The 17905-nt window shown below is 39.3% G+C and overlaps 1 protein-coding gene across 1 annotated transcript in view; it reads left to right on the forward strand.

Annotated features, from left to right (window-relative positions):
* The window catches only part of SUPV3L1 (suppressor of var1, 3-like 1 (S. cerevisiae)), a 39828-nt gene extending 22385 nt beyond the window's left edge, over positions 1-17443 (forward strand). The window contains exons 9-15 of the mRNA XM_006835842.1: positions 6566-6746; positions 7271-7364; positions 9392-9611; positions 11204-11284; positions 12348-12524; positions 16027-16175; positions 16992-17443. Of these exons, the coding sequence (XP_006835905.1) occupies positions 6566-6746; positions 7271-7364; positions 9392-9611; positions 11204-11284; positions 12348-12524; positions 16027-16175; positions 16992-17406 (1317 nt within the window). The 3' untranslated portion in view covers positions 17407-17443. The remainder of the gene's footprint in view (positions 1-6565; positions 6747-7270; positions 7365-9391; positions 9612-11203; positions 11285-12347; positions 12525-16026; positions 16176-16991) is intronic.
* The last annotated feature ends 462 nt before the right edge of the window (positions 17444-17905 follow it).

The following is a 17905-nucleotide window of genomic DNA, read 5'->3' on the forward strand; positions in this document are numbered from 1 at the left end:
AAAAGAAAGTCATTTCCTTGTGGTTGAGTCCAAAACTAAACCCAAACCCGCTACTGTCAACTTGATTCTGACTCATCGCGATCCTAGAGGACAGGGTAGAGTTTTCCTAAACTCTAAGTCTTTATAGAAGCTGACTGCCTCATCTTTCTCCCTCAGAGCAGTTAGTGGGTTGAAACTGCTGAACTTACAGTTAGCAGCCCAACGCTTAACCCATTGCATCATTCCAACTCATGATGACCATATATAGGGTTTCATAGGAGCAGCTGGTGGGCTTGAACGGCAGACCTTGTGATTTGTAGTCCAGTGCTGATCCTACAGCATCACACCAGGGCTGCGTCAGGTGGAGTAGACCTTACTTAACTGATCTGAATCTTGTGTTCTAACCTTCTGCTGGAGTAGCCTCCTAGATTCTCCATCATCTCTTGGCATAATGTTTTAGGGTTTGAGCAGATCCTTTTAGAATTAAATAAATCAGGAATCCTGGAAGTTTGAGTCCTATCAAAAGGCAGGATAAAGTGCAGTTTTCAAAGTCTTGTATTTTAGATATTGTGGCCTCATATATTCCCTTATGAAAATTGTAGAGTAGGAAAGAGTGGTTTTCCTTTTAATCTTGTTTTTGTTGTTGTTTGTCTGTGTTTTTTCACTTTTGTTGTTGTTAGGTGCTGTCCAGTCAGCTCCAGCTCATAGTGGTTGAATTCACAATAGGACAAAACTGGTTCTGCACCATCCTCACATTGGTTGCTGCCGCCTCTGTGTCATTCCATCTAATTGAGGGTCTTCTATTTCTCTGACCCTCCACTTCATCAAACATGATGTCCTTCTCTAGGGACTGGTCCTTCCTCATCACAAGCCTGAAATAGGATAGGCAAAGTCTCAGTATCCTGGATTCTAAGGAGCATTCTGGCTGCACTTCTTCCAAGACAGATTTGTTTGTTCCTCTGTCAGTCTGTGGAACTTTTAATGTTCTTCTCCAATAACATAGTTCATATGCATCAATTCATCTGAGGTCTTTCTTGTTCATTGTACAACTTTCACAGCATATGAGGCTACTGAAAATACCATGGATTGGGTCGGGTACAACTTAGTCCTCAGATTGACATCTTTGCTCTTGAATACTATAAAGAATTTTTTTTTGCAATACATCATTTGGATTTCTTGACTGCTATTTATTGGTCCACTAGTGAAGACTTTTGTTTTGTTTACATTGAGGTGCAATCCCTACATACATCTTCATCAGTATGTATTTTAAACCCTCTTCACTTCCAATAAGCAAGGTTATATCATCTATATATCGTGGGTTGTTAATGAGTCTTCTTCCAATACTAATGCTATGTTCTTCATATAATTCAACTTCTTGTATTTGCTCAGCATATATATTGAATAAGTATGGTGAAAGGATACAACTCTGGCATACACCTTTCCTGATTTTAAACTATTCAGTATCTCCTTGTTGTGTTCAAACAACTGCTTCTTGGTCTGTATACAGACTCCTCATGAGCACAACTAAGTGTTCTGGAATAGCCAGTCTTCACAGTGTTTTCCGTAGTTTGTCAAAAGCCTTTGCATAGTCAGTAAAGCACAGGTAAACATCTTTTTGGTACTCTCTGCTTTCAGTGAGATCCATCTGATGTCAGCAGTGATATCCCGTTTCAGTCCTTTTCTGAATCCAGCTTGAATTTCTAGCAACTCCCTGTCCGTGTACTGCTTCAATTGTTTCTGAATTACCTTCAGCAGAATGTTACTTGCAAGTGATACTAATGATACTGTCTGATGATTTCCCCATTCCATTGAGTCACCTCTCTTTGGAATTGGCACACATACGGATCTCTTCCAATCAGTTGGCAAAGTAGCTGTCCTCCAAATTTCTAGACATAGATGAGTGAGTGCCTCCTGTGCTGCATCACTTTGTTGCACGCTTTCCATTTGTATTCCATCAATTCCCAGAGCCTTGTTTTTCACCAGTGACTTCGGTGCCGCTTGAACTTCTTCTTTTAGCACCATCAGTTCTTGATCAGATGGTATCTCTTGAAATGACTCAACCTTGACCATTTCTGTTTGGTACAGTGCTGTGCGTCCTTCCATCTTCTTTTGATATTTTCAATAGTTTGCTCCTGGAGTCCTTCAGTATTGCAAGTTGAATCTGTTCTTCAGTTCTCTCAGCTTGAGAAATGCTGAACGTGGTTTTCTAACTCCAGGTCCTTGCCTGTTTCATTATAACACTTTCTTTTCTTGGGCTGCCTTTTAATATTTTCAGTTCAGCTATTTGATTTCCTCATTTCTTCCATTCACTTTAGCATAATTATGCTGAAGAGCAAGTTGCACAGTCTCTTCTGACATCCATATGGGCTTTTCTTTCTTTCCTGTCTTTTTAATGACCTTCTTCCTGTATGTTATTCTTGAATGTCTTCCCACATCTCTTCTGGACTTTGGTTGGTCATTAGCTTTTTTTTTTTTTTCTCTCCTTATGGCTTTTGTTGCTTATTTTTCACATTTAAATATTTAATTCACCGGCGATTTGTTTTTGGATATGATATGAAATGTTGGTGGTGATTATGTGCCATGGAGTTGATTCCGTCTTATAGCGACCCTACATAGGGTTTCCGAGGCTGTAAATCTTTGCAGGAGCAGAAAGCCTCATCTTTCTCCCATAAAACAGCTCATCGTTTCAAACTGTTGACGGTGAGGTTAGCAGCCCAACTCATAACCACTACGCTACCAGAGCTCCTTGTGATACGAGTTAGGGGTTCAATTTTACTTTGCTCTACATGTACAGACATTTGTGAGAGTACCCCGTCACCCAAGTTAACATCTGTCTATATTCTACCCTGTGAAGGATCTTCCCTTCCCTTTTGCCCCTGGTAACCATCATAGAATGTTTCCATTAGTAAGAGAATCCTTTCTTAACTTTGTACAACACTGGTCTCATGCAGTACTTGTCCTTTTGTTGCCACACCAGGACCCCTGACTATTTTCACTCAGTGTAAAGTCTTCCAGGTTCATAGGTGCTGTGAGGTGTTCATCAGTTTTCTTCAATGTTGTGTAACATTCTACTGTGTATATGTACCAAATTTTGTTTATCCATTCTTCTGTGATGGGCACTTAGATTGTGTCCGTCTTTTTGCTATTGTGAATAGTGATTTTTTTCCCCATCCTTTAGTATTTAGTTGATTTTTGTCTGTGTGTGTAAAGTGTGTCCCTGATAGACGTACACATTGAGGGAGCCTGTTTTCTTATCCATTCTGTCTCTTGACTGGTGCATTTATTCCATTTACATTCAGTGTAATTATAAGTAGGTATGAGTCAATTGCTGTCGTTATGCTGTGTGGGTTTTGTTGTTGTTGTTGTTGTTGTTGTTTTTGTGGTGTTGTTAGTTTCTTTGTCCTACATAAATATTTGCACTGAGTTAATTTTTTTAGTTGGTTTTCTTTTCATTTTCTACATTGCTATTTTAATGTTTACAAGATCTTTCTGATTTTCCTCTTGGTTATTTTGATGTGAGGGTGTAGTAATTTTCTCTGCGGTAACCCTGTGATTTCTTTTCCTCCCATTTTAAACAGTCTGTCTTATATCAGAATATACTTGACTTCCTTGCCATTTGGAAGTTCTGTGTCTACACTATTCCCTCTTTTTACTTTTAATTGCGTTCATTGTAAATTGATATCTCTGGTTCCCTATTTTTAGTCTCATAGGTTTGTTTTAGTTATATATTTTTATACCTGGGTTGAGTTCTGGATGGTGTATCATGTGTGTTCATCTCAGGTTGTCTGCTGTTGTTGGTTATCAGTCCAGAGAACACCCTTTAGCATTTTTTTATATAGTTGTTTTAGTTATTAAAATTCCTTTATTTCTTTTTATCTGAAAGTATCCTAACTTCACCATTGTATTTGATGGACAGTTTTGCTGGGTATATGATTCTTTATTGGCAATTTTTTTCTTTCAGAGTTTTGTATATATTATCCTGTTGCATTATTGTCTGCTTGATTTCTGCTGAGAAATCAGAGCTTACAGGTATATTGGTTCTGTTGCAGGTCATTTTTCATTTTCCCCAAGGTGCTCTTAGAATTCTTGTCTTTGGTTTTGGGAAGTTTGATTATGATAAGTCTTGGTAATTTTCTTTTTGGATCTATCCCTGTTTGGGGTTTATTTAACTTCTTTAATGATCGTCACCTTTCATGATATTGGGGAAATTTTCTTTCAGGAGCTCTTCAAAAAAATGCTGTATGCTTTTTATTGTCTCATCTTGTTCTGTCTGGAATTCTGATCACCAATAAGATATCCTTCTATGTGATGTCCCACATAACTCTTAGGCTTTCTTCAGATTGTTCTTCTAACTTACTAGTATTGAGAGATTTCTCTGCAAGGTCACTAATTTGGGCTTCCATGGATTCAGATCTGCTCCTTTGTCCTTTTAGTGCACTGTTCATTTCTGAGTTCTTAGTATTAATTTTCTGGATTTCTAATGGCAGGTTTTGTATTGTTTCAAAACTTGTATTTATTTTGACTATTCTTACAGTGTTTTCCTGAATTATTCTGTGTTGGCTGATGTCTGTAATTGATCATATGGTATAAGAACTCGTATTGGCGCTTATCCGGTGGGTGGAGCTGTGTGGACTTGGTTGCTATCTCATTTTTGATTGTCATAATGAACCTGGGCCAGCAGGCCACTGCCTGTCTCTTTCCCAAGATGGCCATGCTGCATTTGGCCAGGAGTCAGTTCAACAGTAAGTCTCCTTTTTTCACTGCCCCTGCTCAGCTTCTCCTCCATGTAAGCAAGAAGTCCACTTCTCTAACCTTTCCTGGGAAGCTCAGGATTCCAGAATTGTCCTTTATGTCTGTTTTATTAGGACTCCTGTATCTTTTTTATAGCGGGTCTCTGTAGCACGCCTATGTAGTCTAGGAGTCTTTCATTGGCCATTAGTTTCTAATGTATTGGATCCATTCTTGAGATTACTCTAAATTCAGGTGGGATTTTTCAAGGTCATATTTTGGCTCTTGCGGACTTAATTTAATTTTCATCAGCTTCAGCCTTCACTTGCATATGAGCAATTGATAATCTGTTCCACAGTCTGCCCTGGCCTTATTTTGGCTGATGATATGGAGCTTTTCTACTGTGTTTCCACAGATGTAGTTGATTTGATTTCTGTGTATTCTATTTGTTGAGGTCCATGTGTATAGTTGCCTTTTTATGTTGTCTAAAAAAGATATTTACAATGAATACGTTTTTAATCTTGCAAAATTCTGTTATGTGCTCTCCAGTATCATTTCTGTCACCAAGTTCATATTTAACTACTTCTGTGTTTCCAGTTTTCTTATTCCAATCACGAGTAATTACCAATAGATCTTGATTGCATGTTTGATCAGTTTCTGACTAAGAAGTTGATTGAATTCTTCAATTTCATCATCACTGGCTTTAGTGGTTGCTTAAATTTTAGTAATAGTGCTATTAACTGGTCTTCCTTGTAGTGTATGGATATTATCCTGTCACAGACAGCATGGTACTTCAAGATAGATATTGAAATTTTCTTTTTGACTATGAATACAATGCCATTCCTCTTCAGTTTGTCATTCCTGGATTCAAAATTGCTAGTACCAGTCCACTTCAGACCACTAATGCCTAGGATATCTATCTATCTTTATGTGTTCCATTTCATTTTTGACAACTTCCAATTTTCCTAGGTTCATACTTTGTACATTGCATATTCCAGTTATTAGTGGATATTTGTAGTTGTTCTTCTCATTTTGACTTGTGCTCCATCAGCACATGATGGTCCTAAAAGCTTTGCTCCATTCTTGTCATTATGGTCAGCTCAACTTTAAGGAGGTAGCTCTTCGAGAGTCATGTTTTGAGTGCCTCCTAACCTCAAGGGGCTCATGTTCCAGCACTCTGTCTGACAATGTACTGCTGCCATTGCTAAGGTTTTCAGTGGCTAACCATTCACCTCTCCTTTCTAGTCTGTCTTTGTCTGGAAGCTCAGCTAAAATCTGTCTACCATGGGTGACCCTGCTGATATTTAAATACCGCTGATGTAGCTTCCAGCATTACAGCAACACTCCAGCCTCCATAGTTTGACAAACTGACAGACAAGTGATGGTTTCTTTACTAGGGTTCTGTAATAAGGTGAAGAAATACTTTTAAATTTAGAGGATATAGTAGAAGAAATTCTGGGTTCAGTCAGGTTTGCATTCTTAGATCACAGAAGGTTAGAAGTGGGAAAGGCCTCAATTTGATCTTTTTCTTGGGCTCTATTTCACTTGCATAAACTGGAAATCACACTTAACTTTTCTAAATTTATTGCTAAGTTACCATGAAACTCAAATGTATGTAAAGTTGCTTTGAAAATTTATGAAACATTATTTCATAATTCTAAAGATTTTATTAATTTAGAAATGCCCAAGAGAACTGATTGTAACACTTATAATTTCAAAATAAATGCTTTTCTGTATTTTCGATTGTAAAATATTCATAACTGAGTTTAGCTACTCTTCCCTTACAAGTGTTTCACTAAATAGTTATAAGAAGCTGAGTTACGTGTTGTTTCTTTACAATATCATCTCTTTATTGTAGGTTCGAACATATAACAGGCTTACCCCCATTTCTGTACTGGATCATGCGTTAGAATCTTTAGATAATCTTCAACCTGGGGACTGCATTGTCTGTTTTAGCAAGAATGATATTTATTCTGTGAGTCGGCAAATTGAGATTCGAGGATTGGAATCAGCTGTTATATATGGCAGTCTCCCACCTGGTAAGTATTTTTTTTTTTTCTTCCCGACAGGACCTGAAATCTCTTCTATGTCAAGATACGTATAGAAACACAGTAAAAGATACTGGATTAAGATGCTTAATCCAATAGGTTGTATAAAATATTCCCTTTTCATCTTGGTGGGAATTGAAGTGTATTAATCACAGCTCTTGTTACTGTCTTCCATTAAAAGACTATATTAAAAGTTAAGTTTATGAATTTCTTACAGAAATGTCCTTAAAATATATCCTTCAAACTATAGACCTGTAGTGTTAATGTGTTACCGGGGATGATAAGACTGGAGTGCTGGGAGACTGGGTGGCTCCATGAGAGGGTATTTAAGGGCTGGAAGTAAAGAAAGGCATCTCTACTGAGGATATCAAGACATGAATTAGAAACTTTAAGAGTTTTATTTATAAAGATGAAAAGAACAAGAGGTGAAGGTTTCCATAGTATATGCAGTGTGATGGAGTAAAGGATTGAGAACACTGATTTAACATAAACTATCACACCTGTTCTTGTTTTAGGGACCAAACTTGCTCAAGCAAAAAAATTTAATGATCCCGATGATCCCTGCAAAATACTGGTAGCTACAGATGCGATTGGCATGGGACTGAATTTGTAAGTGATTTGTTTTGAATAAGCATGGATATTCTGTGGGTTCGATTGCTTTTCTTTTCTTTCAGTTCTCTTAATTGATTTAGCCATTTTCTGATGACACCAGTTTGATCTAGGAAAATGGGTGTTATAGTGTATCGTTCTGTCAAGTCAGTTTCAACTCCCAGCATCCCCATGTGGCAAAGCAGAACTGCCCCATAGGATTTTCTTGGTTATAGTAATATATGGAAGCAGATCACCAGGCATCTGGCACAGCCATTGCTGGGTACAAACTGCCAGCTTTATTCATAGCAGCCAAGCACGTAATCATTTGCATCACCTTTTATTATAGGGTAGATAGTGTGTTTCCTTTATTACAGGATAGATCTGAGATTTATCTTGCATATGGCTGTTAAAAGATTAAAAGGAAGGGCTTTTGAGCCCTACCCACCTCTGTCACTGCTAACCTGCTATGTTAGCTCAACCTGTCATTTCACCGTCTGAGTCAGCAGGTGTCTGAGAATCTGTTATGCTAGCCACTATGGGGGCTAACCATTAGCACATAGTGGTGGGGGGGTGGTGCCATTGAGTCAGTTCCCACTCAGGATCAACGCACCAGGACTCCGTTATCCCCCGGTTAACCCTAGTTAGTCCACCCTGCGTAATCTAGGCAGCTGTACCTTTTTGAATCACGGAACTGCTAATAGTTGTTCATAGCAGCCTGCTTTTTAAAGCAGTCTTAGAATACTTTATTTGGATTATTTGTTTAAAAAGAACTAAAACTTTATTTTTTATATAAAGTTTCGTGCTTTTGTTTTTAGTTTTCATTGTAAATTGAGTGAAAGTTTACGTTCAATAAATCATAAACCTTGTTTCATTACAATGATTATATTCCTTCCATGACCCAACAGATAACAGTATATATCTCTATTCACTTTAGGTATTTTTTTTTAAAAAACACTCAGGCATATATAATAATTTACAGCACCAAAGGACACATTCTGCAAATCTTCCTCTTGGCCGCAAGCTCTCAGTCCCTCTCTTTCCATGAATCCAGAGTCCTCAGCTGCCCCCTCTCTCCATGTCCCCATCTCTGGTATTGTTATTTTTCTGGATAAGGTCCCACATTCCACTTGTGTTCTTCCCCCCTGATGGTCTTAGGGTCCTTTGTTTCTGGACTGTAAGATTAACTACTCCCCCATTTTTGTTACCAAACTTCTACCTTTATAATTGTGACAGTTGCAATTAGTCATAATAAAAATTACTCACTGTTGAATCATAAGAATTTTATCCCCATCTCTTTTTAACCAGAACCATCTAGACGAGAAGAAAACTATTCAGTGGGAACTCTTTCTTCCTCCACACACTCTTAAACTAAACTCCCTCTTGAAACCTTGTAAGCCAGTCACTTCGTGCCTTTATTGCCCCTCATTTTAGGTAGCCAGAATCTAAGTTGCTTGTCCCTATCTACCCTGTGTACAGAGGAAATTGATGTGAAGACTCCTTCCCTCTCTGTTGGTATTTAGAGTTACTACCTCCAGGAGTATAGGTCGAGTTCATCAAATTGTAGCAATTTACCCTTGTTTATTTTATCAAAATTTATTTATTCATCTTCCTCTAGTCGAGTTCTGATTATCAAGCCATCGAGGCTAGGTCAAATGTCGTTTGTTTTTTAAATAAATAATTATTTGTTTTTGTTTGTTGCATACTAATATAATTTACATATCATACAAGTCAACAACCATTGTTAGTGTACAGTTTGATGATTGTTAAAGTTGTATCATAGTTGTTGAAAGATACTATTTGAAATGAAGCATTATCAACAAACTGCTTTTTGCTTTTTTTATGGGTAGTTTATCAATTCAATAGTTTCTACATGCGTAATTCATTGACACTGATTACATTCTTCAAGTTTTCATATTTTTTTAATGGTGGGCAAGATTGCAAGGGGGCCTTGACTAGAACTGGGATGAGGATTTCTGTAGTGACCCCCCAAGTGATTGAAATTTTTCTCATACAAAGTCTGAGAGTCTCTCCTCTTTTTATTTCAGAAGTATAAAAAGGATTATCTTTTACTCCCTTATAAAACCTAGTATTAATGAAAAGGGAGAGAAGGAAATGGAACCTATTACTACTTCTCAAGCCCTGCAGATTGCTGGCAGAGCTGGTAGATTCAGCTCGAAATTTAAAGAAGGAGAGGTTACAACCATGACTCGAGAGGATCTGAATTTACTAAAAGAGATTTTGAATAGGCCTGTGGAACTTATAAAGGTAAGGTGTGACATGTTACTTCTCTGTGGAGTACCACTGTCCCTTCTCTGACCTACCACTCAGACTCTTGCTCAAATATCAGGGAACATAAATAATCCCCTTCAAAAAAACAAACTTGTTTTTACTGGTGCCATGGAAATAATGTTAAAAAAACATTTATAGCTTTCAAAGATTTGGAGACTCCTGGGTCAAACTCCTGGTGTGCAAGGAAAAGACCCAAATTGAACAACCTGCCTTTAGTTCTTTCTAGAATCAAGCAGCAGGTAGGATAGGCACAGTTACTTCAGGTGGGCACATAGAACTGTGTTGGCAGACTGAAAATTTTCCAGAGCCTGAAAATAGAAGAACCCGTTGAGAGTGGGGGAAAACAGCACTAAGCAAGACAACTTCTAGCCAATTAGGACAAAATTAAATTTTGTACAGGGTTTGTGCATATGTTAAATAACACAGCTATCATTTTTTATTGTAAAAATATAAATAGCACAGTATTTGCAAAATCACCATTTCTCAAATATACAATTCAGTGACACTTGTATAGCAACCATATTGTGCTCCCATCACCAGTATCTGTTGCCAAACTTTCCATCACCATAGAGAAAAACTCAGTAATAACGTTTTTTAAGTAATTAAAATTTAAGCTAAAATTAAGTTTTAGCTTCACTTTTTATGGCTCATCTCCATCTTCTATGAGCATATACTTATACATGCTACTACTATGCAAGAAAACTTTTCTGGAGGAGAGCTATTGTTGAATTTCGTAGCTTTTGGTAAATTGTGTTTAGGTTCTTGGCACAGGGCACACCCCATTTTCTCCAACTTTCTTTCCCTCTTATGCCTCATTGCTTCATCTCTTTCCTCCTTCTGTCTGTCTCTTTTCATTCCTTTCTCTTCCTCTCCTTCCTTTGCTTCATTCCTTGTACTTACCTGTGGTAATTTCTTAACACTGCAATTAATTATACGTCTAAAGCTATAGTTGGTCTCCAGTTGAGAAGTTTTCTCACGTATGTAGTGGTGGTGGTGGTGGTGGTGGTGGTGTGCCACCGAGTTAGTTCCAACTCATAGTGAGGCTGTAAATCTTTACTGGAGCAGAAAGCCTCATCTTTCTCCCATGGAGTGACTGGTGGATTTGAACTGCTGACCTTGCAGCTAGCGGCCCTCCTCATAATCCACTACGCTATCAGGGCTCCTTAGGTATGTATGTGTATACATTTATTGTCTTCCTTACAGGGACTGGATGTCCTTGTTTATTTTTGTTCAGTGGGGAGAAATGAGACTTTGAAAATGATTTTTATTAGACAGCAAATTTCAGCATTATACCAATTGTCTATGTTATAACTGTGACTGAAATGTAAGTGAAAGACTAATTCTTCTGTGAATATAATTTTTTTTTTTTACTAAATGATCTCATCAGCTTTCCTAATTGGTAATAAGATGTAAAGTCATGATGGTTTTCTCTCATCCAAATTCTTGACATTTAGTTCATTTGGTGACAATTTAGCCTGATTATAGGAGTTTATCTTGAAATAAAGAAAATTTGTCCTTTTGTTATTGTGTATATTAGCTAATTGTAGTTTTTTTTTCTTTTACTAAAGGCAGCTGGTCTTCATCCAACTGCTGACCAGATTGAAATGTTTGCCTATCATCTCCCTGATACAACACTTTCTAATCTCATTGTAAGTAGAAAGTCACTTAAAAAACAAACCAACCTGTTGTTGTTGAGAAATACACAGCAGTTCAGCTGTTTCTAAATGTTCAGTTCAGTGATACTGATGACATTCCCTGAACTATGCAACCATTCTCCCCTCCTTGTATGAGTTGTTCTTCTCCCCATTAGCATAAGCTCACTTCACCCAAAGGTTCCTGGCTAATCTTTAGAAAGTTGCTGTTGTTAAATTTGATATCATCGAGATCAATTGTGAAAGAGCATTATGCTCAAAGCAGACACATTTTACTAGGTGAACTAAAATTTTATTTGGTTTCAAGATTATCTCAGAGCAATAGTTTTGGGGATTTTTGCAGTGTTCTTGGTATTTTAAATTCTCTTCTTCATGTCCCCCCTTTGGATCAGGAATCTTCAATCAAATGGTCAGTGATGTTAGTGGGACACCATCTAGTTCTTGTGGTCTCCTGGCAAAGCAGACAGTTGTTCATGGAGGCAGTTAGCCACACATTCCCTACCTCCTCATATTCCTGATTCTCCACCTTCCTCCAGTGCTCCAGGTGAATACAGACCAATTGTTGTGCCTTGGATGGCCGCTTGCAAACTTTTAAGTACCTGGACACTCTGCAGTGAACTAGGAGTTAAAACAGAAGCAGAAGCACGTTATTTGGCCAATTAACTGGAGTGCCCCATGAAACCAGGAACCTAAACCTCCAAACCAAGGAAATGAAAGAAGCTCACTTTAAAAACTCATGTTTATTGTATCTTTGTAAAACTGGTGGTGATGGGTCACATAATTACTGGTTAACCTCTTGAACATGAATGAATAGTTTACTTTATGGAATTACTATTTATGAAATTTATCTTGATCTGAAAACTTTCTGAGACTTTTGCCTTAGTAATTTTACCTCTGAGTATTTCAGGAAGGGAAGGCTTTGCATGTCTGTTAGCTTGAGGAGGCAGGTATTTCTGGAAGTCTGTTGTGAATTAGAGAGATTGTCTGCTATAGATTTCAGTACTTACATCATGCCCGGTTTGGCCATCTATAATGCCATATGTCTTTTTTCCCCCCTCAGGATATTTTTGTAGATTTTTCACAAGTTGATGGGCAATATTTTGTCTGCAATTTGGATGATTTTAAATTTTCTGCAGAGTTGATCCAACATATTCCGTTAAGTCTCCGAGTGAGGTATGTTTTCTGCACAGCGCCTATCAACAAGAAGCAGCCTTTTGTTTGCTCTTCATTGTTACAGGTAAACCTTTTTGATATTTTGAGTTATTTCAGGTTGATGAATTTTCCCCAAACAGTACTTTTTAAATTCAAAATAAAGCATTTGGGAGAGTACCCTGTAATAATGAGAGACTTTGTAAGAATTTAAATGTAGAGTGACTTTTTTTTCTATACATATGCTTTTGGGGATAGTGAGGAAGGGAGTGAAGCGTGTATTTCCATGTGTATGTTAAGAAGCTGAACCCCAAATCATGAAATACAGTTTTCAAGAGAGTAGGCTTTGCCTAATGATACTTTTTTTCCTTATTAGTTTTGTGGAGGGACAGAGGATTCAGAAAATAGAATTCAGTTTTCTTATGTGTAAGAGTTTGAACCTGCAGTACTTTCTATATGAACATACTGCTGCAGGGTTTCAGTCCCTTTTGGGTAGGGGACACAAATCTCAGGCTTCTGAGAAGCATAGGTCTTATTCAAACAAGGGGGTCCGATAAGAGCAGTGGGACCTGGGTGTCCAGCCCTGCTCTGTGGACCCTTTTACATGCTTTTGTCTGTTTGCAGTGCTCATCTCACCCCAGTAAACCCAGAGGTGTCTCCTCTTTTCTGATCTTTTCCTCACTTTTTGCTGTAGTGGTATCTCTGTAGGCCATAATGTTCTACATACCAGCTGTATTCTAATTGAATCTCCTTCTGAATTTACTATTTAAATTCATTTTTAATTTTGTAAATACTTTCTCTTTATACAGAATTAGGACATTATAGGCAGGTTTGGCCAGCACCCCAAATCCCCTGCCTGTGGAAAAAGTACTATTGTCAGTCTGTGTGTATCCCTGCAGACCTTCCTTTGCATTTGCCTATATAGATGTACCTCTGAGAATTCTAGTTTGTTGCGTGGATATGCTTTCCCATAAATAATTTTGCAACTTTTTTCTTTTAGTAGCGTGTTCTTGGAAGTCTTCCATGCCCAGATGTTTAACCTAGAAAATCTTTGACTACTCTGTTTGTTAGAGCTGACGACATTTGTAAGAAAGCTGGTTGTCTAGCAGAAGGTGGAAGTTGATGGAGCGGTCTTTTTTTTCCTGAGTACCCGAATGGAGATAGATCCCATGGCCTTGGTCCCATCTGCACAGATATATTAATGAAGCCTATGTTGTTAGCTAGTAGTAGGCAACAGTGTGCTTTCTAGAACAATCCAGTTAAACAGCTACTTGTGTTTTCTGTTTAAGTATTAGAATGTGAATGAAATCTGGAGGTTTTTTTTTTTTTTTCTTAATCATCATTATTATTGAACTATAACAAAGAGCTCAGCCCCATTGATTCTCTCTTTGATGTTTTTAGAACATTGGTCTTGAATTTGTGCTCCCTGGAGGGACTGCTGAGTGAAGATGTCTGAATGGGGTGAACATTTCTACCCTCCTCTGGGCAATTTTGTGCTTGCCTCATTTACATATTGGGCTTCCACTAGTTGTTTGTGACCCAAAATTTTAAATCCACTGCCTTTCTTAGAGAACTTGAGAGTTATGTTTGACATGCCCTACTTAGCACGTTGGTGTGGTCACATTTCCAGCCTCTGTGACTGTCTTGCTTGGCATTTACTGAACACAGCACAGTGCACCAGATTGAATTTAATAAAATCAGCAGCATTGTTTGGCAATAGTTGGTCTAATACCCTCCTGACTCCTTGAAGTATTTAGCTTGCTTAGATTAGACATTTAGAGAGAATTTTCCCTAATCAGGAAATGAAATCACTTTATTCTTGGAAACTAAAGATTTAAATTTTTTGCTTAAAAAGCCTTCTATTATTGTTTTCCTGTTACCTATTATATTGGTTATGTGTGATAATGCGTGATGCTTGAGTGCCTTTCCCACATTCCCCAACAATTCAAGAAAAGGTTATAGTGTGACTATAACATAAATACTACACGTGGGTGGATTAACAAGCAGAGCTTCAACACCGACCTTATAGTTCAAACCGACTTAGCAGTCCATTAACCCATAGCAGCATATCAGGACTCCTTTCTTCTTTTATCTCTTGTAAGATTAGAGAAGAATTGGAGAAGGCTGGGGCTCACTGGAAAGGAGGTGCCAAAAGGGTAATCATCTCTGCTCCTCCTGATGATGCCCCCATGTTTGTGATGGGCGTGAACCACGAGAAGTATGACAGCTCCCTCAAAATTGTCAGCAATGCCTTCTACACCACCAACTGACCAACGTCACCCAGGACAACTTTGGCATCATGGAGGGATTCGTGACCACAGTCCGTGCCATCACTGCCACCCAGAAGTCTAGATGGCTCCCTCTGGGAAACTTGGCGTGATGGCTGTGGGGCTGCCCAGAACATCATCCCTGTGTCTATCAGCAGTGCCAAGGCTGTGGGCAAGGTTATCCCTGAGCTGAATGGGAAACTCACTGGCTTGGCCTTCTGTGTCCCGAGTCTAAATGTGTCATGAATCTGACCTGCCATTTGGAGAAAGCTGCCAAATATGATAACATCAAGAAGGTGGTGAAGCAGGCATCAGATGTTCCCCTAAAAGGCATCCTGGGTTACCCTGAAGACCAGGTCGGCTCTTGTGACAATACAGGGACACTCACTCATCACCTTTGATGCTGGGACTGGCATTGCCCTCAACAACCACTTTATCAAGGTCATTTCCTGGTATAACAATGAATTCGGTACAACAACAGGTGGTGAACATTATGGTCCACATGGCCTCCAAGGAATAAGCAACCTCTGGACCACCAGCCCCATCAACAGTACTAGAGGAAGAGAGAGGCCGTCAGCCACTGGGGACTACTTACCCCAACTGGATTCCACAACATACACGGTTCCCATCCAGACACGGGGCTGAGGCAGAGTGGTGACTTGGCCAGAGCCGTACAGTGAGTTAGAGGCAGAGTCAAGATTGCCTTGTGGCCAGCCTTTCACCAGACCACACCAAGACTTTATGAGAAGAGGGGACATAGTGAGAGACAGAAAATTAAGCTGTTTGAGGTTGTGAGCCTACATGAAGGGTAGAAATGAAGATTTCCAGATTGCCAAGCACGTAGAACATCAAATGTTATAAAGGAGAGTAAATTTAGGACCTGAAAAGTTAGCCCTTATAAAACTTCTAATGCCACATACTATTGTCCTGATTTTGGGAAATGAAGAAAATCATCCTCCCTTTCTTGCTAAGTGCTTTTATAAAGTTGATTCCAATTCATAGCAACCCTGTAGGGCAGACAGAAGTGCCCGCCAGGGTTTCCAAGGCTGTGATTCTGCCGCCGACAACAACAGTCTTTATAGAAGCAGAGAACAGCTGCTGGCTTCAAACTACTGACTCTTCTATTAGAAGTCAGATGCTTAACCGTGCTCCTTCAGGGCTCCTTCATAAAAATATGGAAAACTGCAAAGAAGAAAGTCAGCCAGCCAGTTGAAACACATCCGGAGTTAGCATTTCACTGTGCTTTCTTCCTTTCTCTTTGCCATCACAGACTTAAGTGAATTCTAATTCCTTTACCAAACTCTTACCTTCTTTTTTTCTCAGTTTGCCAGGCAGTTTAGCAGGAATGAGCCCCTGACTTTTGCATGGCTACGCCGATATATTAAATGGCCATTACTTTCACCTAAAAATATTAAAGACCTCATGGATCTTGAAGCTGTTCACGATGTCTTGGATCTCTACCTGTGGCTAAGGTACTAAATGTTTTCCTTTATGTGCTCTCAATTTTCTCATAGGGTAAAAGATTTTAAGAAGCCCTGGCAGTGTAGTGGGTTATGTGTTGGGTTGTTAATAGTAAGGTCACCAGTTTGAGTCTACCTGCTGCTTTTCAGAAGAAAGATGAGGCTTTCTGCTTCATAAAGATTAACAGCCTCAGAAACCCTACATAGGGTTGGTTTGACTTGGAACTGACTCCACGGCACACCACTACTGCCACCAGCACCAGACTAAAGGTTTTATGAGTGGCCTTTTGTTCTGTGAAGTTAGGCGCACATTTGCATGCTGCTCTGTATGATGATTATTGTCCATAAAGGCCGTTGAACTTGGTTTGTAATACTCATTCCAAAAGTTACATGAGTTATTGTGATCTTAATTAAGATAGTTAGGGGAGAGGTCCTCTCCACCCTGGCTCCTCAGAGGGTGACCTATGGACTAAAGGCACTTGGCAGTCCCTTACAAGTACACAGCTTATCAGGTCTCCCCAGAGTTCTGCTCTTAGCAGATTCCCCGGTGATTGATTCATTTGTATGTTGACATTTGAGAAGCACTGCTCTAGATGGTGATTCTTAAGGGCAGGACATGTTCCCCGAGGGGAGCAGCTCACAGGCAGTCACGAGGCCACAAGTTCCTCAGGTGAGCTAGGGAGGAGTGACGGCTGAGCAGAAGCCCTGGACAGAGTGCAGGGAGAGAGCATTTGGAGTTAATCACTGTCAGGATGGAAATAGGTCCTCGAGGTGGGTCCAGCAACTGTGATAAAAACTCTGCCTGTAATATCATGTGTCTTGTTCCAGCTACCGATTTTTGGACATGTTTCCAGATGCCAGCCTTATTCGAGATCTCCAGAAAGAACTAGATGGCATTATCCAAGAAGGTGTACACAACATCACTAAATTGATTAAAATTTCTGAATCACATAAGCTGTTGCATTTGGAGAACTTGCCAGCAGGGAGCCAGTCTCATTTGTCAAGCACTTTAAAGAACCAAGCTAGAAGGAAGCGTGCCACCAAAACTCCAGGGCTGAAAGCTGCTGAGCCCCACAGCCCCGAGGCAGGAGACAAATCCCTTGCTTCCAGATTGGTGCAGCAAGGACTCCTCACGCCAGACATGCTGAAGCAGCTGGAGAAAGAGTGGCTGACACAACAAACTGAACCTGGCAGTTACTCAAAAGGAACAAGGAGAAAGAAGAAGGAGCCTGACACGGATTAGTTTTTTGTTTTTTAACTTTACAAATAAAAATCTATTTAAAAATCCTTTTCCTCATATGCATTTACTGTCTGCTCTCGTGGTTGTGAAGTCCTGGTGTGGTGCTCTGGGTTAATGCACTGTACTGAAAGGTTACTTTGAACCACAAGGTCAGCAGTTCAAGCTCACCAGCTGCTCTTAGGAAACTCTAGGCAGGGTCACTTTGTGTTGGAACCGACTTGGTGGCACTGAACAATAACAGCACAACACTTTTCTGGTGTGGCACTGTGGGGTAAAGCACTAGACTGCAAAGCAGCTGCTCTTTGGAAACCCTATATAGGATCACTGAGTTGGAACCAACTTGATGGCACTTAGCAGCAACATTGTTGTTAAGTGCCCTCAAGTTGATTCCAACTTGTATAGAGTTTCTGAAGAGCAGCTGGTAAGTTTGAACCACCAACCTTGTGGTTAGCAGTCTAGTGCTTCTCTTATAGCACCACATCAAGACTCGTTATAATATTAT

This window comes from Chrysochloris asiatica, unplaced genomic scaffold (assembly GCF_000296735.1).
Source record: "Chrysochloris asiatica unplaced genomic scaffold, ChrAsi1.0 scaffold00020, whole genome shotgun sequence".
Lineage (NCBI taxonomy): Eukaryota > Metazoa > Chordata > Mammalia > Afrosoricida > Chrysochloridae > Chrysochloris > Chrysochloris asiatica.